We start from the raw sequence: 21,123 nt of genomic DNA, 5'->3' as shown, positions 1-21,123 counted from the left end.
GAGCGGCGGCTGGGTGCATGAGCGGCGCGGCTGCCGCCGGCCGTGCCTTACCGCCGGGGCTCCGCCGCTGGGAGGCGAGGCGAGCCAGGAGCGCCGCCGCAGCCCGGCCCGCCCCGGGCAGCCCCCCCGCCGCGCCCCTCGGGCAGGGGATGCTCCCGCCGCCGCCGGCTGCCGCATCCCTGCGAGCCTGAGCCTCCGCCAGCTCCCCGCCGACCGGCCCGCGGCGAAGCGCCCGCCCTGCGCCCGGCCCCGAGCGGCGGGGGCCGGGCCGGAGCGGTGCGGGCGCGCTGCGATGCGGCTCCCCGGCGGCGCCCCGAGCCCCTGCGGCCGCCGCGGCGCGGCTGAGGGCGAGCGGCCGTGAGCCGGGGGCGTCCCGGTCCCCGCGGTGCCGAGCGCGCTCGGCGGTGTCGAAGCACCGGGGCCGGCGATGGCACTGCCCTGAGTGTCCCGCCGGGGACACCCCGGCTCTGGGGACGCCCGGGCGCTCCGGAGACTTTGGGGGCATTTGCGGGTTTTGCCTTTTTTCTTTCTTTTTTTTTTTTTCTTTTTCTTTTTTTTCCCCCTCATTTTTTTCTCCTTCGCCTCTGCCTTTTGGGGTTTTCTCCCGGCGGTTCTTCCCCGCGGTCATCCCCTGTGCCTGCCCGGCGGTCATCCCCTCGCCCGCGGCGCCGTTCCTCAGGGCATGTCCCGGTCCAACAGCGTCAGCCCCCCGGGCTTCGGCGGTCCCGCGCCCTGGGCAGGCACCGAGCAGCACCGCTCGGCCTGGGGCGAGGCGGAGGCCCGGGCCAATGGCTACTCCTACCCGCCGCCTCCCAACAGGTCCTCGGGCAAGAAGGCCTCCCGCATGTCGAGCAGGTGGAGGAGCGAGGAAGACTACGAGCCCCGGAACCGCGGGGAGAGCGGCTGCAGGATGATGAGTTTTAGGTCCAAATCCGCCTGGCAGGAGCACGGTGACGACAGCAGACGTCACCGGTCCCGCCACCCGCCTGGCAGTGATTCCCCCACTGCCCCCAACAATGCCAGCCCCCGGCAGCTGGGGGAGCAGGGGGAGGTACGGCCCCGCTCTGTGGAGTTGGGGCTGGACGAGAAACGCATCAAGGCCAAGATTGAGGAGCTGGAGGAAGAGGACGGGGACGAGGGGGACTCCGAGGCGGCCTTCTCCATGGGCAGTTGTTGCAGTAGCCTGCTGCAAATCTTCAGGTCCAAGAAGTTCCAGTCTGAGAAACTGGAACGTCTCTATCAGCGCTACTTCTTTCGGCTTAACCAGAGCAGCCTCACCATGCTTATGGCCGTGCTGGTGCTGGTCTGTGTGGTCATGCTGATCTTCCATGCCGCACACGGCCGCTATGAGGTATCCTATGTCGTGGTGCTCTCCCTGGCCATCGTGCTAATGGTGGTGCTGTGCATGGTGTGCAACCGCAACAACTTCCACCAGGACCACATGTGGTTGGCATGCTACTCTGTCATCCTGGTGATCCTGGCAGTGCAAGTGGTAGGAGTTCTGCTGGTGTGGCCTAGGAGCGCCTCAGAGGGCATCTGGTGGACCGTCTTCTTTATCTACAGCATCTACACGCTGCTGCCGGTGCGGATGAGAGCCGCGGTCATCAGCGGGGTGGTGCTCTCTGCCATCCACCTGGCTGTCTCCCTCAAGATCAACGCGGAGGATAAGTTCCTCCTGAAGCAGGTAGGCAAGCCCTTAGTGCTTTGGATGTGTGCTCAGCATTGAAGGGCAAGAGAAGTGGGGTAGTCTGACTTCCATATGCCTGCCTGATGCTGGAAGGCTGACAGGACTTCCAGCTGAATCCCTAGTTTACCTACTGCTGGGTGGGAAGGTGTGCAAGGTAGTGGCTAGCCTGTAATCTTGCTTTTTTTCCATGGCTGTGGTGTTCCCTCATTTCTGCTCCAAGTTAAGGCTCTAAGCATACAAGAAATGTGCCTTACTGGGTTCCCGTGACGGCTGCTCCAGCGCTGTCAGCCAGCCCTGCTAGTGCCCTTCAGTTGTATTTAATGTAAACAGCCCTGTGCTCAGCACACCTGTGGAACGGTGTCCAAGCATGCTGCCGTTTTACTGAGAAATGTGTAGAGAGTCTGGCCGTTTTTATCAGGTAGAATTATCCTTGTGTGTCACTCTGGGTTCGGTGTTGGTGCAGAGCTTAGGCGTCTTAGGAGAGCATGCTCCACAGGAATGTGGGGTAGGCTTTTGGTTTAGCAGGAAAGTGTTTTGCTCTGAGATGTGCTGGAAATCTCTATGGTGAAAAAGCCCAGAGTTCCTGTACAGCCAGGATAAAAAGTACAAAAAAAAAAAGTATAAAAGCAGGTTGTTATTTAGCTGTGATATCATGTTTAACTGGAGCAGTTCAGTTCATGGGAACAATAAGACCATTATCGAATGCATTACAGTGCAATTTTTAATTACCATATCTGTATAAACGACAGTAATACAAGGCGCCACTCTTCAAGTGAAGCAAGCAGCCTTGGGACTCATGTGCTTTAAGCTTACCATGCGTGGTGGCAATCAGGAAACCATTGATTTAAAACATTGAAGCTGTGAGGCAGTTGTCATCCTTCTGATGTGCAGAACACTGAGCAAGGATGAGCCTGTCACAGAGTCAGTCCTGATGCTTGTGTGTAACCAGGAATTGTTTATTAAAATCAGGTGTTTGGTGGTTTTACAGCCCTAAGACATAATACAAAATAAAGCCTCACACTCAGTGCCTGCTTTGAGTCTTAGTTCTGGGTTGTTTTGACTTCCGCCTATTGCAGTGGCAAGAAAAGTTGTAGGACTTAAATAAAACCTCTTTAGGATGAGGCTGTCACTGTTCTGCTACACAAAATAGCCCACGAAATTACTCTCTTCTCCCCTCTGCCCAGTTAAACCTACTTGGAGAGTTTCTGGTTTTGTTCTTAGTTTGTTACAGGTATTTTTATAAACTCTACATGACATTTTTCTTATGTTTGATATAGATGGCTTTTTGTGCATTTCCAGCAGAGCATACACTGAGTGGGACAGTTGGTGTTTTCCTGCTTGACTTGGAAAAGTTTGCTAATGGCCTCAGCTCTTCTCCACTGGGGCTCTGGTCTTGCAAAGCCTCATGTGTGCTTTTTGCTTTATGAACTGAGACTTGTCCTGTTGAAATCAGTGTATTTAGAGACTGTATCCTTAGATGTCAAGGCAAATCGCATCATGATTGTGGCTAGAAGATTTAGCAGTCTGTTATAAGCAGAGCTGAGTTTGGAGGATACTAACAAATGAATAAAATATCATCGTGTTGGGAAGTGTTGGTATTTTAATACGAAGGAGCCTAAATTACAAAGGCCAAATGATCGACTCCCTCATTTGAATTTGGAACAATAACAGCTCCCTCCCTTTCCAAATAGCAAGTTATTTGTAAGAGGCTGGGCTTGTGTATAAGTGTGCACTTGTCAAAGGTAGAAGCATGGGCAATAGGTGATGGTACAGTATGCACAAATCTGTGCATTGCACAGTTGCTTTCGTTTTCATAGTAATGCTGGGTTTTTCCTACGGTTTGACAATAAATGTTCAGTTAATGAGCAATGTCCTAGGAGCACTCTTACTTTGTCTTCAAAGGCAGAGCGTCTCTTCACGTTGCCTGTTTGTTTTTCCCACTAACACAGTTTCTATCTTGCTGTGGTCTACACTGGCATAGCACGGGCTGAATTCAGTGGGGTTGTACAAGGTCAAGCATCAGATTCCTTACACGTCTGTGTGTGAACACAAGCTGCTATCTCTTGCTGTCTGATAGAAAAATCTGTTCTGCTGAGCACATTGCCTCACAGCTATTAACAGGCCTTCCTCACTGGGGCTGTATCTTGTTGCCGTGGAAATCCGGTGTGTTCAGATCTGCCCCCCTAATGCATGCAAGCCCTATTTTCCTCCTTCAAACTACCAGAGGCAAAAGCAGATGAAGACCAGATAAGTCAAGAAGAGGGAGTTAAGATGTTTTTTGTGACTTCACACTGGCAGTCACATCAGCCTGGGTTTTGTGGAGCAGGAGTGAATGTGAATGCATTCATGAGTGTGACTGGATGGTACTTTACACCCAGCAGTCACAGAAGAAAGGCTGGTTAAGATCTATATCCCCTTTCCTCTCTTTTTCATGCCATTTTAAACTATAACACTTAAGCAAATTTTTCTTTATGGGAGTTTTTTCTTTTAATCCTCTCCGAATTGTTTCCAAGCCAGGAGAAATCGTATACTCTTGTTATGATCCACTGACATTCAAAGCAGGGTGATTCTTGTGTTGACTCCTGAGCACTTTTATAAGGCTCTGGAGCTTGTTAAAAACTTCTCTTTCTCAAGAGAGTGAAATTCTTGGTTGTAGGTCCCTTTTGGGAGAAAGGCAGCTTGTTGGATTCCCTAGCTGAGGATGCGTGAGTTTATTGTCTGAATTATCTTCTCCTATCATTACTGGATTTCTCTGTCCCCAAACTCTCTGATCCAAGTCTATGCTAGTCACACTTCATGGAAGGGTTAAAGCAGTCTGCTGTTTCTGAATCCATAAGGTGACAGGAGTAAAAGTAGTTGTCATTGTTCAATCTTAACTGAGCTGCTTTTTAAAATAATTCTTCTGGGATCACTGGATTTGGAAAGAAGAGTCTGACTTCTCTTTGCTACCTGAAGGAGTCTGTCTTTCAAAAGAGTGCCCTGAGCACCCCTATCAAAAAGATGAGTATAGTTGGTACCTCTGTGAGTCTAATTGGCTAGAGGCAATGATCTTGGCTTCTTGAATTGAGGTTTGATTGGAATAAAAAAAATGCTAATTATTGCATTATATTAGAAAGTTATCCAATGCTGAGGGAGGGGAGAAAAAAAAATCCTGTGTCTGAGAATTTACTTGTTTTCAGAGGCAGCAGGCTACTGGAAGCAGAGCACGGTGAATAGATGATGCTACACCACCTACAAATTCTGATTGCTTAAAAGGGGGGTTTTATATGTTCCTGGGATCAGCTCTAGAGGAACTGCTTTTGGATTTACTGGGGAGAGGACGACTGTATTTGTCTTCAGGTTTATGTCCTTGTGTTATTCTGGGACAGACTACAAATGTGTTCCGCTGCATGGAAGTGTGTCTTCTCTTTGTATGTAAGAATATCTCTTTTCAGGCCAGACTCTTCCATGTGTTGATACACTATCCATGGATACACTTTCAGGCTCTGAAAACACTCAACTCTAGGATTCGCTGAAGCATTACACGTGAATGGGGCTTTCTACTACTTAACTGAGAAAGAAGTGTACTATTTATCAGTAATCTGCATTCACAACAAAGATAACACTGAGATTTAGTCTCTGTTCGATGGGGCGAACTGCCCAGCTGACCCACAGACTTGTACAGGCACATGGGAAGAGGTTCAGCCTGTGGGTTGCAGATGCTTAACTGAAGTCATGTGAGGAGACCAGCTGCCCTCAGTGCAGATAGTCTTGAGTGAGCGCTGGCGTTTTTGTAAGACTATGGGCTAAGGGACAGGGAATTTCATAAGAGAGTTTATTGGGCTCTGAATCAGACTTACAAAGGGATGGGGACTGTGTGTGGGAGTGGGTGGGGGACCAGGAGTAGGGAATAGGAACGCCATATACAAACACCAAACAGGCCCCTGGACTGAGGTTAGATTTACTCCTGTTTTCCCATCCAAACCTGTTTTATTGTAACTTTCTGAGGTTCCTTGTTCAAGGATACAGTTAACTCTGTAGTTTATTAACTCAGTATGAGTGGGTGACTGTTAAGGTACCACGAAAAATAAATACCTTTTTTTTTGTCTTGTGTCAGTAACCTCGTTGAAAGAGAAACTGAAATGCACTGATCTCTTTTCTACCCAAATACTACTGCAAACCTTCTGCAAAGGATCTCTGACAGAAAGGTTCTGAACTACCTCAGCACATCTTTTGTTTGTCTCTCTGATTCAGGGCTACTTCTTGCTGGACCGTTTTCCATGTCTCCATCATAACAGCATTACATTAGTACTCTTCATCCTTTGCTTCTGAGAACTGAGTACGTGTTGGCCTTTATTTCTGTCAACGCCTGTTAATGGCACATGATTGATCCGGACCTCTTGACAGTGTAGCATTCCAGTTCAACCATTTCTTGGGAGATGTTGGTATGAAAACTAGTCTCTCTTTCTCCTTTTGATAAATAAACTCGTTTCAGCAGGGCTAAAAACAATTTCTTACTGTAACAGGGAATCAGCTTGAATCATGTGGATATCTCCTAGCACCTCGTAGAGATGCTTTCTAGATGGCAATTTGAATGGCATTCAACAAGAAGTTAGTCACACAGCAGGAGAAGTAGTACTGTATGTTCCATCTTAGCCTCAGCATGCTTAATATATGTAAGTGATGACTGATTTAGAGGCAGATTCTCAGCAGTGTGTTAATCAAGTCCTTTCGTTGTGCTTTCATTGTCTTCAAGCAGCATTGTCTTTATTCATCAAGAAGGAGAGATAAACTACCTGGAACGCAGATGTATCTGTGTGTCAGCTCTCTTATGGTTAGGTGTTGCCTGTTTTACTTCTTTCCACCTGGAAAATATAGTTGAGTAATGTTTGTATAGGATGGGATTTTTAAGGTGCTCAGCCACATGGGGCCGGGTACTGGGTGCCTTAAACAGCACTTAATGCCCTGTTCTGCATAAACATTGATATCAGTGGGCTCTTGTGCAGTGAGAAGAGCTGTAGCACTGCTCACTACTGAAGAATCTGCCTGAGCAGCAATTGCACCAAAGTTAGTGAAAATCGATGTGCGGTTTTCTGTTCCGGGGAGAAAATGGCAACCTGAAATATTCAGTAACTGTTGCATTGATAGTTGCCTCCCTAAGGTAATTGTGTAACAGAAGTAATTAAGAATCCCTGAGGTAGTGAGTATCAATTTAGTCCTTTGTAGGAATATTGCCTGTATCTCTTGGGAATGCATATGTTGTTTGAAGTTTACAAAGGTGTATCTGTTTTTCTTATCTACTAAATTATCCTATGATCCTGCCACCTCCTAATCTACCCCCTTGTTTTATCCTCCCCTCCCCCCCGCCCCCCCCATGAATTGGTTTAATATTTCACTGTAATGTTCACCAGTATCAAAACCTGTTAGTGTGATGGAGTGCTGAGTGTCTAATTTCTCCATGTCCCTGGATTCTTAATAGGTTTGTTGTCTTGATAAACTGACCTATTTGAGTAATTACTCTCAGCCTTGTGGTAGTAATCGCACTTTTATAGCTGAGTTGAATCTCGGTGAATTGGAGACGAAATAGGCATGATTGAGGTGTATAGCAAAAAGTCTTGTCCTCTAGGCATTTTTATGACATGCTTGAAAAGGCAGGGTGTGCTATTTCTGTTCATTTCTGGAGAGGTGAAGATACTTCAGAAAAACATCAGGATTCATTAAGGTACATGAGGCAGAAGGATAACTTTCCATGCCCCAAACTTACAAAGCAGCCATTGACTTGTCCTTCAGTGTCCTGGGCACGATGGCTTAGTCTGACACCAGTGTGACCCCTGTTCTCTGTCAGACACCTCTCCAAAGTAGGACATCTTATTTATGTGATCTTTTGTGATTAACCTCATTCAGATGATTTATAAACCTGAACAGCAGTGGATATAAAATGCTGATTATCCTGGTGCTAAAAGCTCACTGGAACTGGTTGTGTCCTCCTGGAGCCTGAATTGGCCCAGTGCTTCCTAAATGCCCTTTTGCTCTGAGTCTGCTGTTGTGTGGGCAGCACTGCCAAGGTCTGGGGTGGAAGAGGACTGGGACTCAGCCCAGCTGGAATGTGAACTTTGGGTGTCAGCCTGTTCTCCAAATGCATTCAATTTGTGTCTGATTAGCTAATCTTTCAGTCATGTACCATGGCTCCCTCTCTTTTAAGAAAAGCAGAACAATTGCTAACTTTCTGGCCATCGCAGTCGTTGGAATAGTTACAGTCTTTTGGGAATAGCTGGTTTGGCCATCATATTTTGGTACTACTGGATATTACTCTCATTTTCTAGTCGAACCAAAAGAATTTTCCTTCTGTCCTGGTAGAAGATGCAGTGAAAAAACCCCAGCAACAGCTGAAAAACTGAGAGGTAAAAATCAAAATTATTTCAACAACAGCTTCCATGTGTGTGGTAAAGTGATCCACCCTGTAGCTGGTAGTGGCTTCTGAGAACCTGTGCTTTGAAAACTCCTGTCCTTCTTTTCCTTCTCATCTCTTTTTTTCTTTTTCCTTCTTGTCTCTCTTTACTTATTTTTAATTTTTTTGTTCTTTTGTTCTTTTCCATCTTGTTGGGGTTTTTTTTGTTTGTTTTTGTTTTTTTATTCTTTTTCCCTGTGCAGGTGGGTGTGATTCAGAGAAAATACCCGCTTTTGTTTGAGGAGGTAGAAGACAGGGCTCCAAGTTTTGCCAGCCTTGGGCAAGGTTTGTCCTCCCATCTGCTTTATACTTATATGGCTTACATGGCACCTTGCAGGTAATCTGTACCCAGAAGGGGTAGTGTGGAGAGAGCTGGAGTGCACCAGAATCTCCCTGGAGCCTTCCAGCTGCTACATGATTTCATGACGTGCTACAAGTTGGTTTTTATGGCCCAGAGGGGTAGGACAATGACAAAATTTGTGCAAGGAATGTGAAGATTTACAGCTTCTGGGAAATGGGTGGGGTTCCTGTCTAACTGCTGTGTGACTTTTTTCATCGCCTGCAAGTCCTGTGTTTTGATGTGGGATATACTCAGTGTTAGTTCCTTCCCTCCCTCTGAAGTCTAACCTAGCGATCTGAACTTGTGATATCTTTCATCCATGGGATGCTCTTTCTTCTTTTTGTTTTGACATTAGTGATACTTTAAAATATATTTTTTTTGTCTTTACCTGAGATGTATCCTGCTGCTGCCAGAAACTTAATTCGATTCATTATTATGGAGTCCTTAGGCTAGGTAAAAACCCAAGGGGAAATCTCATGTGAATGAAAAAACACAACCCCAAAGATATTAAAAAGGATAATCAAGTTATGAGGGGGTGTGGGAAACAGACAAGAATTTTAATATTTTTCTCCTGAACTCCTAAATGTTCTCACCTTATCATAAGAAAGTTTGAAGTTTCTAGCACTTAATAAGGTCACACATAAAATGTGTGTGAGGCCAAGACAAGACTCAAAATGCCTTTTAGCACCTGCAACTAGACCACTCCCAGTGAAAGTTTCCGTGATGCTTTATGATGGTTTTGAGTCTTGCCGGTTTCATCACTGGCAGGTACAGGAATGGCATCATTCAGCAGATCTGCTGAATTCAGTAGAATTTAGCATGAGATGGTTTTGTTCTGACACTCAGAGAAATGGACTGAACACATTTCAAAGCTCTGCCTTCTGCTTCCAGTCTTGCATTTGAACATTTGGGAAGCTCTGTCCATCAGGAGCCAGGTAGGTAGACAAGCCTGTGAACTGCTTCAGCCAGACACAGTTGGTTTTGCACCACAAAGATGAAGTGTTTACAAATGGTAGGACCCCCCACAGTTGAAGAATTAATGGGCAGCACTGGCATCACCAACAGTATTGCTTCTAGTGCCAGGCTGGCCTCCCCGATGCCAAGTAGGATTTTTGTTACAGCACTCACTATAGAGTTTCACGGTATTGTCAGCTTTGTTCTGCAAATAAAATATCATTATGTACTTCTTTCTTCATATTTATATGTCACTAATGTAATTGCTATGTATCTTTACTCCCTTCCCCAGACATCAGGAACACAAATCATATTTGTGTATTTAAGATGTTATCGGAACTGTCTGTAGTGTGCATTTTATAGTCATCATTTGTGGCTTCTCCTACTTCATAGCAGCAGAAATAGCAGAAGAGAAGTATATTTCAAAGCATCCTCAATCCTGCCCTGATTTTGTTTATAATTCCTTTACCTAGACTGCTTCTTCTGCAGTTTGAGTGATGAGTTTCCAGATGAAATATTAAACTGCCTTTTCTTTTCATGAAAAGTTTTACACACCCATGTAATACCCATCAAATTTTTTACTGTGAATTGGGTCTTTGTGGCATTGCCGTGCTTGGCTATCATCCTGTCTTTTCCTGGGGAACTTTGCTTTTGGGAGGTTGAGTTTTGGGAATTAAAGCTGCTCTTCAAATTCAATATACACATTCCATTAGTATCAGAGTGCATCTTTGCAGACAGTAAACAAAGGACTGTGCTGATGCAACACAGAGAGAATAGAAATAAAGAAAGGTTTGTGTTTTCTTTCTTTTTCCCCCAGACATTAGAAATTGATCTCTCAAAGAGGCAACTTACGCAAACTGTTTATTCTTCAAAGATGTTTGCAGCTTGTATAAGACATTCTGTCTCACTTCATAGTCAAAAGAAAAGGCTATGACATTGCTTGCAAGAATCTGTCATAAAATGTTGCTGATGCAAACAGTTCTGTGGCTGTATCTTTCGTTCCAGAAAAAGCCTTGCCTCCTTCCCTTAATTCCCTGCTCTAGACTAAATGCTACAAGCACTGAGCCCTGTGTCCCTCTCACTCTGCAAACTGAATTCTTAGAGCCAGCGATGTGGTAAGGGACTACTCAAATCAGTATTTCTAAAAACAGTAGTTTGCTGGTCAGCCCACAGATGACAGAGCTCCTCAGACATGCTTGCTGAGTGATGAACTCTTTCCATTTGTGGGGAGGTACCCAGTGGCAGCTTTCTGTGTGTTTTCTTGCTTAATGTGTGGGTATTTATACACAGAATTGCACAAATGGGGGGACCAAGGGACATATTATTAATGAAGACATTTCCACTTAAATGGAATTTCTTTTTTTCAGGCAGGTGGTTAGTAATAATCTCATAGGGGAGAGGGAGAAATGTTCTGCAGTACTAAGGAAAGAGGAGGCTCTACAGTGTGGTGGGACAATGTGTAATCACAATGTCAGTCATGCTAAAAGCTAAATGCAGTCTTTAAGACCGTTGAACACGAAGTAGGTTACTAGTGTGGGAACTGCTGTTGAGTGGTGAAGTCTCTGGATCTTAAGGCCAGGATGGACTGCTGAGTTCATTTAACAGTACCCACTGAAGAATTCTCCTATGCTTTAAGATTTCTTCCACTCAGATGGTATGGAATAAATAAATCAAAAAAAAAGTTCAAATGCTAAATTGCACAGTATTTGTCAGTTGAAAAAGCAATCTGCAGTGATTTCTGAACTGAAGGTGAACTGAACCAATGCTTTTTTTTTCCTTTCTTCTCTTAGTGAGACAAGATTTTAATACCCTGTGATGGAACATATTGGGGATATTTGCTCAAGTTGGTGGCATCTACTTAAATATAACACAGATGGATGTGTTAGTTGTGAAGGGGTTCTGACACCATGCCCATATTTTGTACTGGGTAATTATGTTCTTGCCTTCTTAATTGATGTTGAATATGGCATTTTTCTTTGCTCCATGTCTATTCTGGACTTTTTAGCAGTACACCACCAACTAGATGCTGTACATATGGGTTTACTATCATAACTGACAAATTTGCAAGGCTGTTGACAAGCCAGGAAAATGAGAGACTAGATCTCAGGCTTGTGTCTTCTTAATCGTGTCAGTGTGCTAGAACAAGTGTCACCCCTTGGTATGACAGATGTACTGATAACTTTTGAAAGGTACAAAACCAGAAACTATATGGTTGAAGGATACTTCCAGAGGTCAGCTATGCCATCTTGCTGCACCAAGAAAAGACCAAGTCAGCCAAAACCATTTGTGGCAGGTACTAATCACAGACCTGTCTCAAAAAATCTCTCCTTTGTGTACGTGCTCTCGGGGGTCAAAATTTCTAGTGTGTTTGTTTTGTTGGTGGTTTTTTTTTTTTTTTTTTTAAGCAAACCAGCAATCACAGCCCTGGGTAGGAGCAGACAGTAAAGAAGGAGCTGTCTGTGACTAGAGCTCTCTGGCTGCTCTCAGCTGAAACTGGTGCTTAGTTTCCTTGTCTCGCCTGGTTTTAGTTCCCACCCCACCCAGAGCCTGCCGTTCTCTGTTGTCACAAACAGTGCATTTGAATGACATCTGGCACAGCTGGGTCTCATTCCTGAGTGGGGCCTGAAAGCACTGCAGTACCAGCAGTAAGCTTGAAGGTTACCTGTCCTTTCTCAGGTGGCCTCCTTTTCGGTGCCTGGTCCTTCTCAGCTGTTAGGGTAGCTGTCCTTAGGTAACTCCTTAGAAGTCCAGAGCTGCTTCAGAGACTCTTAAAAGTGTATGCCTTTTGCACTGTGGTTGAAATGACTGTGAACAAATACTTAAGGAAGTATTTCCTGAAAATATTTTCATATCTCAAGAGAGAAAGTTAGGAAACAGCAATTTGATATTTGTTTGTTTGTTTTCCTTCTCCTCTAATTCAGGTCATGGGTATCTGGCTGTCATGACACTGATGGTTTGTCCAGGCAATGATGTCTAGGAAATGTAACACTCTGTGGATTAGTTAAACCACAATATAGAGCCCACTATACAGAAACTATAGCCCACTGCTGAAACCACCTTACTTGTCTATTTTAAATGCAAATGGACCTAGTTAATTTAATTCACTTCCAGAGGGAATGCAAACTAAATCAAGTCATGCTCGTTAAAAGAAATGTTCTCACAGGTTTAAATAATTTTCTTCAATTTATTTTGATGAACTTTTCTGAACAGACCAATCTTTACCATAATATCTTCAGGCTAAGACTGTAGCTTATGTAAGTGAGCAGTACTTTATATTATTACCTTAGTAATAACTCCATTTTCTGTTAGAACAGAGAGTGTCACCCTCTGTGCTAAGTGCTATCCCCCTTGGCAAGGGTTGGGTCTGGTTGTGATAGGGACAGAGTCAAGGGAGGAGCTTATCTCTCATGTTTAGCCAGCCCTTGGCCCCAGTTCCAAAGCTGCTTTTCAGGAGCCTGGTCATGAGTGTCACCTCTATGGCTGCCTCTGTGCAAGGGGTGCTGTGACTGCTCACGACTTATCCTTCCCAGAGAAATTATCTGCTTTCAGAGCACGACCTCTTGCTTGGGGCTGAGACTAAACCTTTTCATTGCTAATTCCTTAGCAGCTGTGACCAGGACAAAATACTGTATGTCTGAGATCCCAGACATATACCTGGAATGCCACAGAAGTGGCAGGTGATGCTCTTCTGTGTCTTTCCTGGGAGAAGCTCCTTCGGTTTCCAGCAGCTCTCCTTCTGTTTAAGCCATTTGCAATACTCCATACGCTATTGAGCCAGTGCCTTGCTGCAACATGAGCATATCTTCCGCATGTCAAACTTCATGGGGAGATGCTGTGACAGCTCCCTGCCTGCCAAACCTCCTGCTGAAGCTTATTGGAGAAATATTGTGCTCCCTTCAAATAGGTGGCATTGTAACATTGGCTTGCTCATTGAAATGGCATTTGGATCTGGGCAGAGTTAAAATGTTGATTTCCTTTCAGTAGAAGAGAAAAAAACCTGAAGGGTGCCTTCTGCACAAACAGTGGTCTTAGGCAGAGCTGCAGTTTCCAGGACTGAGTCAACTAACTTTTGAATCTTAATGGCCATGATTTCTACTTCTCCCTCTGCTGTTGTCTGTCCCAATTAGATCTAAAAGGAGTCTTACCTCTCTTCTAATCGTACCCTAAATTGTTGTTGCCTTGTCTAGTTTTTATTTAGCACAACAAGAAATGAGTTGGAATCTAAATGCCTCCTGCCTGTCACCAAAAATACCTTTTTCCCTCTGGCTGCTTGCAAAATGCCTTTAACTCCCCTCAGGGCTTTTCTGTATGAAGGGACAGCTGGTGTAGAACAATAGTGACTGATTTACACTGATCAATCCTCACATTACTGAGAAGCATCTGTCTTCTACTAGGCGCCCTGCAGTGTATCAGAGAGATGCTGGTGGAAGATGCGTCTGCAGTGTCTTCTGTCTCTCTCCCCAGTCTGACTTCTCTGTAGGTCCTGGGGAAAACAAACTGGGAAGAAATACTGCAAAAAAAATTTAGTAGTGAGAGGTGCATTTCCTCTTCTTCACTCATGTGGTAATGGATCATTGAGTCTCTGGTTTTCCAGGTTTTTTTAGTTGTATGTGCTTCAGCAGAAATACTGTTACTGCCAAACAGTCAAACTCAGGAAATGAAATGGTTTTTTTCCAGCCCAACTCACCCATAGTGAGTTTAGTCCATATATTTGGACCAAAATAGTCTGGGAGGTGCATATGTACACCTGAGCAAACAGATCAGAGGGGTGGGTATAATCCAGTGAGAAAAGACTGTTAATGAACTAGGAGCAAATGCAGCTGAAGGATGTTAAGGACATGTTAATATCCTGATACAGACATATGCTGCTTTCAGACTTTGCTGGAGGGAAGGGCATGAACTCCTTTTTTGTAGAATCATGGAATGGTTGGGTTGGAAGGGACCTTAAAGATCACCCAGTTCTAACACCCCTGCCATGGGCATGGACATCTACTAGACCAGGTTACTCAGAGCCCCATCCATCCTGGCCTCAAACACTTCTAGGGATGGGGCATCCACAGCTTCTCTGGACACTCTGTTCCACTGTCTCACAATTCTGTTTTTCCAGGAAACCCTTAACAAAACAGGAGAGAGGATGGCCAAGCATGATCTGTCTACCTGCTGTAGTCTGCCCTCCCTCTGCTTTTTCCTTGCTTTCACCTCCTCAGTGATGTAAACAGTCCCAGGAGAAGTCTCCAGGCAGTGCAGCTCTGTGTTCCTGCCACCGGTGTTTATTTTTCTGATGCACTTTACCTGTGCAGGTAACTAGGATGAGCCCTGACAGCTGTCAGCTTTTACTGAGAGCAATCAAGTAGTGTTGCTATTACTGACAAAAGACAGTCACAGAAGTTGGCTGCAGGACAGATCTCCATTACCCTGTCCTCCAGAGTGACAGCAGGGAACAGTTTGTTTTAGTGGCTGTTACCTTCTCTTATCTTGGTAAGAAGCACCAAACTTTGTTAATGTTTTGAAGATCTCTGGTGTTCTGGTTAAAGTTTCCTTTTTGGCCTCTAAATAAACTGCAGTGGATAACTTTATGAAAAAACAAGACTGCACTGATTCCTTCCATATTTGTTTGGTACAAGTGGAATGTGTGGTGAGAGCATGATCCAACAAGTGTTACTTTGGAAGACTCACTGCTGCCTGGGATTCAAGTAGTGCCCAGTCCCTTGCACTTCATGTGAGGGCAATTAGCACACGTGCATGGCAATTAGTGCTGCAAATGAAGTCCACACGGGTGTATTCTGCCTCTTTAATGGCTTGCTTTTCTCCTCTGCCAAAAGAGCAACCAAGCAGTCTCAAAGGAACCTGCTGCCTTCTGATATTTAATTTGCTTCAGGCTTATGTTGGCATCCTGCCTCTTTCTTCTGCTGCCTTCAGGCCCACCTGCCTGCTCTGCTACCAGTGCTGCAGAGGAAATGATCCCTATTTCTAGCAAATCAGGCCATGACTTGCCCATGTGCTGCAGTTGGGCCTCACAGACACTCAGCACCATCTCTGCCTGACGTACTTTGTCGCTCCTGGTTTCTGACCTCCTTTCAGCAGAACATTGCGCTGGTTTCTGATGAACTGCCCTGCAAGTGGCAGTGCCTGGCAAAGGAACCTGCTGGTGGGAAACTGCAGAGCAATCCTTCTGTTATCCATCTTATTGAACTAGATATCACAGTGATTGGGGCCTTAAAATATCTGTGATATCCAGTGTGTGTTTGTGACCAGTGATAGCTCTGGAGTGTGTATAAACCCCATATGCATGGAGTTACATGATATGATTCTTCACCAAAATATTAACTGTTCTACAAGATTTTTTTAAATTAATAGGAAAGGTCTGGTAAAAAAAACTTGCAGTTGAATACTCAGTGATTATAGAAAAAGTAAGAGATTAAAATATTGGAAGAAACCTACAAGTTACTGATAGTAGGAGGAGGGCATGGAAGTGTAGATGGGGCATGTTAAATCAGTAATGAAGTTTTGGTGCAGGCCTTCCTCTATGGCTTTCCTCATTGCACCTTGTACCATGGACCACACATCTAGGTCTGTTTTTGAATGCTTGAAAGGTCATATTTTTAGAGTGTCTCTTCATAGGAAGCTTATATTTTTGGGGTGGAATCTGTTTTTTTTCCCAGAAACTGGACATGATTGCCCTGGATGCTGTAGGCAAGAAAAAGTTCAGCATTAATCCCTGTAAAATTGTCTTAGAGAGCCCACCTACTGGAGATAACACACTGGCTTAATGGTGTTACTTTGGGAGCCTTTCTTATGCACCACTGATTACTGAGACAGTTCAAATGTGGGTCAGTTTCTTTCCTTTTGAGTAGAGTTTGCACAGACTAACATGCAAGCTGTTGCTTTCTAGAAAATGTGGGTCAAGTGCCGTTTTGCTGAGGAAATCAGGAGGTGTTTTACTTAGCTAGCATTAATACTCAAGTGCTTCCTAACTTCCTTGCACTGAGGTCCTACACTTGTGCAGATGAATAACACACTTTCTGGAACAGAAGTGTGCATTGAGCCATGATTTTGTGTCATCAGGAGCACTAGCTCGTGTGATTCACAGAGGTGGATGGAGTTCATGCAGGGTGTGCGAGCCCCGTCATCTCAGCTGCCTTCAAAGCCCTCCTCTAAATCCATGAAAAGCAGCTGCCCCAGGAACACTTGGTGACTTTTGGGAGGGGCAGGGGCAGACAGACAGAAACTGTGTGGGGACAGGACTGCATATTCCTCCTTGTGAAATAATGAGCATGTGGAACAGACTGTGGTTGAGGATTTCCTGGGGGGTAGAGTATTAACCATGGTGAAAACAATCCTGGATGAGCACATATATCCATGCTGGCACTTTGCACATGTGTCATGATGGAATTTTCAAAGAAGGCCCTAAACAAAACTGCTTTATGGAAGAACAAAACAGCATTGTCAGCAAAGGCCAAGGAAGCTGTGCCAGCACCTCTTTCCATATCTGTGCTCTGAACTGGTTCTGAGGCTGTTGCATGCAGAGATGTGTGTTAGCATCTGCCTTGAAGGTACAGGAAAGGGTGATTGGGCTTTGTTTCCATTTAGCTATGTTTTCTAAGAATTAGTTGTTTGGGTTTTTTTCTGTTTTATTTCCCCCCCAGACCAGAATGACAGTGTATGGTATAGCAAGATTTTTTTTTTTTTTTTTACACTGTGTTTGTGAGCATTCTCTTGCTTTGAGTCTGGAAGGCTGCATTGCAGCCTTTTTCATTAATCATGCAACTAATCCAAGCTCTGGGACTGGCTCAGCCCCTTCAGCCAGCAGAACCCCTCTGTGCTGAGGTGTTTGAGGAGTGTGACGAAGACAGTGGTCTGATCCTCCTGGATGAGCATGCACAGAGTGTGTCTGTCTTGATCATGGTGAGGTTGTGGTGCCAGAAGAAAGCGGGTTTTGGTATGTTTGCAGCATCTCATATTTACCACAGTGAACTTATGGGACAGCTGGCTTGACCCATCTACCTTGCAGTACAAAGGGAATGGTTATGGCTTCCTGAGGTCCTTGGCTTTCTAGCCTCAGTTATGAGGGAGCTTAGGAGAGGTCTGAGGAAGGAGTAAAACTTTCTTTCACCCTGCTGGATTGGTTAAAATGTGAAATTAAGTTTCCAAAGCCATTTTTTCCTGTAGTGCCTTGGCTCTCAACATGGGATGCCTCAGGCATCCTAAAGTTCCCAAGTGGGTCTTGTGAATTTAGACATCTTCCTGAAGAGCATTTTTCATTGACTAAACAGTGTGACTGCCTCCTCTTGCCTCTAGCCATTTCTACAGAATAAATAATAAGCTTGTGGTCTTCTGTATTTCCTACTGTTCAGTCCAACTTTTGAATGTAGCTGCACTTGAACAGGCATGAGCTGCCTGACCACTCCTGCATACCACAGCATGCTGATTACTGATGTGATCTGCAGTGGAAATTGGTGTGGCACAGCAGAAAGGGTTCTCACAGCACCTTTGACTAAACTCTGAACAGTGACTTCTGCTAGGAAATAAAGAAAATACAGTAGACTTGGAGGCTTGGTGTCTGTTTGGTTTTGTTATTCGTGGGAAAATGGCTTTAAATTTGAATGTGAGGGAGCAAAAGGGAAGAGGTTACTATTGACAATTCTTTGTGTGTTGGACTGAAGAGGAAGGGCCTGGTCTGTGTTGTGCAGGTAAAGGGCGAGCGCAGAGAGGTGCTAATGGCTTCCCTACATCTTCCTTGCTGAATTCTGTGCTTGCAGTCCTGCCTGCCTGTTTTCCTCTGTTCTCCCCCACTTCTGCGCCATCCATGGAAAGAGAAGGCAGTGGCAGCTCACTGTTGAGAAGAAGCAAGATATATGGGATGGTGGACTTAGGTCTGTGGGACCCTGGGAAGGGTCAAACTGAAAATGGGATGCAAGGGAGAGTGTGTGTGTGAGGAGATGGTAAACATCTTGCTGAGATGGAGGAGGCTTGTGGGCCTGTATGGAGATGGCAAGGGTGGCAGGCTGAGAGAGAAACAAGGAGGATCAGCAGGATGGTTCATGGAGCTGAGGAGAGGCAGCTGTGAGATGTCATTTGGAGTTGTTATTTTCAGAGTAAACTTGTCTCTGTTCTTTTGAAAGCAAGGATCAGTGTTATAATCTGGACCACATCAACCAATTCTTCAATTTTCTTCTCTCCCTTGAATAAAGGAAAACACTACAAAGAAGTTGCAATTAAAATGAATTGTGAAGTGTGAAGTGTTATCTGTTGCCTGCTGAGCAAAATCTCATGAGCTAGCTGAGCTGGCAGTCTGGTAGTGTGCTGTGTAGGATGCAGGGAAGTGCAGAGTCTTGGCTGTGGCACCAAAATGGGCCAAGTGTGCTCAAGACCTGCTGCTGTCTTGGAAGGGGTCTGTAGGTTTATGGCAGCAAGCTGAGTGGGTAATGATTGCTCAATATTATATGAAAGAGGACTCGAAGAAGAGGGTGAAGGGAGGAGAGGACAAGGGGCTGAATGGAAGAAACAGACACTCCAAAAATGAGACCCACAACATCTTGTCACAGATCTTATATTGGGACTAACACAGAAATTTCCTGGCATGCACGTGCTTGTCCTTTTTTCATGTGTGACTTCTCCATAGCAAACATCTCTCAGCTGGGACTGACAATGGAAAAATTGTAGGAAACTTTCACTAAACAACTTGGTGGTAGGGCTACCTCCTGTTTTGAGCTTTTCTGTTTTAAAGGAACCATCTGCTGTGTAACTGTAAACACAGCAGACTGCTAGCAAGCTTAATCATCCAAGGGTCAGTATCCACCTAACGCACACTGCTGGCAGGCCCTGTGCCATTTGTGTTGTTGCCACCACCTCTTCTTCCAGGCTCCGAGCCTTGGACAGAGTTAATTTTGTGGATCAAAACTTCCCACAGTGTGGTGATGGTGTCCACTTGCACATGCAGAATTACCAGGAGCAGGTAGACCCAGGAATACGTGAAGCTGGTGTGTCACTGGAGCCGCAGTCACGCTGGATGTTAGTGTGGCTCGGTGAGTGAGTCAGCCAACAAATGAGCAGGTGTATTTCAGTTTCTCTTTGCAGGGTGTTTTACAGTGTCTAATCGTGTCAGAAAACCTTCAGCAGGCAAAGCAGAGCACTCTGCAGAATCCTTTTCCCTCTGCTTGCCTTTGCCCAGCAACATAGATCAGCAGTTATGTGCAGAAGTGTTACTTGGAGGGGATTGGAGATTGTGTTAAAACAAATCCTGACTGTGGGGTCTTGTGACTTTACACAGGGTAGGCTTCACACAGCTTTCTTCCCATGCTTTTACTGAAGTCATGTTTTACCTGTTGAGGCCTCTTCCAGAAGGAACAGGTGGAGGATGCCAGGGCTAGATGGAAGGAAAGTGAGAGCTGCTCAGGAGGAAGGAGAGACAACTTACTTCATTAAGACAGGCAACTCTGAGGGGGTCTGTTGGAGGAAGCGCTGGTCAAAGATGTGCTTGCTAGATGTGATTTCTCCTGAGCAGAAGAGAAATCTTCTGGCCTGGTTTAATGCACACGATGAACCTGCATAGCCTGGCATGGCCACCAAAAGAAGCATTTGCTGTGGAAGAACAAATATTTTTGTGGCATGTGGAAACCCAAATCTGGGAACTGACTGGCTTTGAAATTACCTGAGGAAGGGGGAGAAGGATAGTTTGAGATGATACAGGGGAAGACAGGACACATAACCTGCTTGTGTGAGTAAAATTTTGTTTGAGTTCAGAGTGAGTGAAACTGGCCAGAACACAGTTCTTGAGGTGGTTATATATGGTTTAATACATCTAACTAATGGTATCTGACCTGGATTGCATCAGTGTAAAAGAAGAGAAAGCCTTTAACTCTTCCTCTGTTAACAGGCAGGCCAGATCATAGGGCTTAAGAGGGCCTAAGTCCTCATGCATGTCTTTAATTTAAGCCCTGGTCTCTAGCAACTCATTTTAATTTATCTATCTCATCTTTTTTAAACTGATGAGGAAATTAACGCATGTTTATAGAGACCATGACACAAGTGATATGAGGAGTAGCTGGTTAATGTTTAGCAAAGTTCTGCTGAAGATGAGGAGTGGTATACAAGTGCTGTTCTGGCTGTACCATGATTACTCTTGAAAGAAAAGTGCTGCTTTAAAGAATGTTTTTGTCTCCTTTGTCATTGTCCTTACAGTCACCTTAAAATATCTATACCCATTGCCCAGCTAATACAGAATTACAAAAGCAGAGGCGTGTATCCCTACAACCAAAAGAGGAGATGTATGTCAGGTGAATGAAGCCTGGAGAGAGCCAAGCTAAGAAGCATGCAGAGCAGAGTGACTCCGATGGCAGAATGCCCCAAAGGAAGCTTTCAACAAGGGTGATTCATTAGCAGTCAAAGAGTCCTTTTTCTTTTCCTGCTCTGCTATATTTACATTTTGAAATGTGTGCACATCTCATGGAAATGGCCTTCCTAACTGAAGTGTTGTTCTAAATGGGAGAAGATTTTGTGCTTTATGTTTGATAGGCTGTGAGGCTTGGAATACAAGCAAAGCTTTCTTTAGGGAGACACTTGCATATAGTCTGTAAGCTGTTTCTAAAATCTTGTGCTGATAGCACTAGAGGGGTTTGGGTTGTGATTTCAATCTGCCTTAGGAAGACACCCAGATTCCAGGCCTGGATTAGTGCAAAAAGGAAAGACCTTGAATTTGTCAGGTAATCCACACAT

The 21,123-nt window shown here is 44.9% G+C and overlaps 1 protein-coding gene across 1 annotated transcript in view; it reads left to right on the top strand.

Moving 5' to 3' along the window:
- Positions 1-340: 340 nt before the first annotated feature.
- Positions 341-21,123, top strand: part of ADCY5 (adenylate cyclase 5) — a 208,260-nt gene continuing 187,477 nt past the window's right edge. Inside the window, exon 1 of the mRNA XM_032115118.1 lies at positions 341-1,684. Coding sequence (XP_031971009.1) covers positions 683-1,684 — 1,002 coding nt within the window. The 5' untranslated portion in view covers positions 341-682. The remainder of the gene's footprint in view (positions 1,685-21,123) is intronic.

This window comes from Corvus moneduloides, chromosome 7 (genome assembly GCF_009650955.1).
Source record: "Corvus moneduloides isolate bCorMon1 chromosome 7, bCorMon1.pri, whole genome shotgun sequence".
Taxonomy (NCBI): domain Eukaryota; kingdom Metazoa; phylum Chordata; class Aves; order Passeriformes; family Corvidae; genus Corvus; species Corvus moneduloides.
This window is presented reverse-complemented; position numbering and strand designations above follow the sequence as displayed.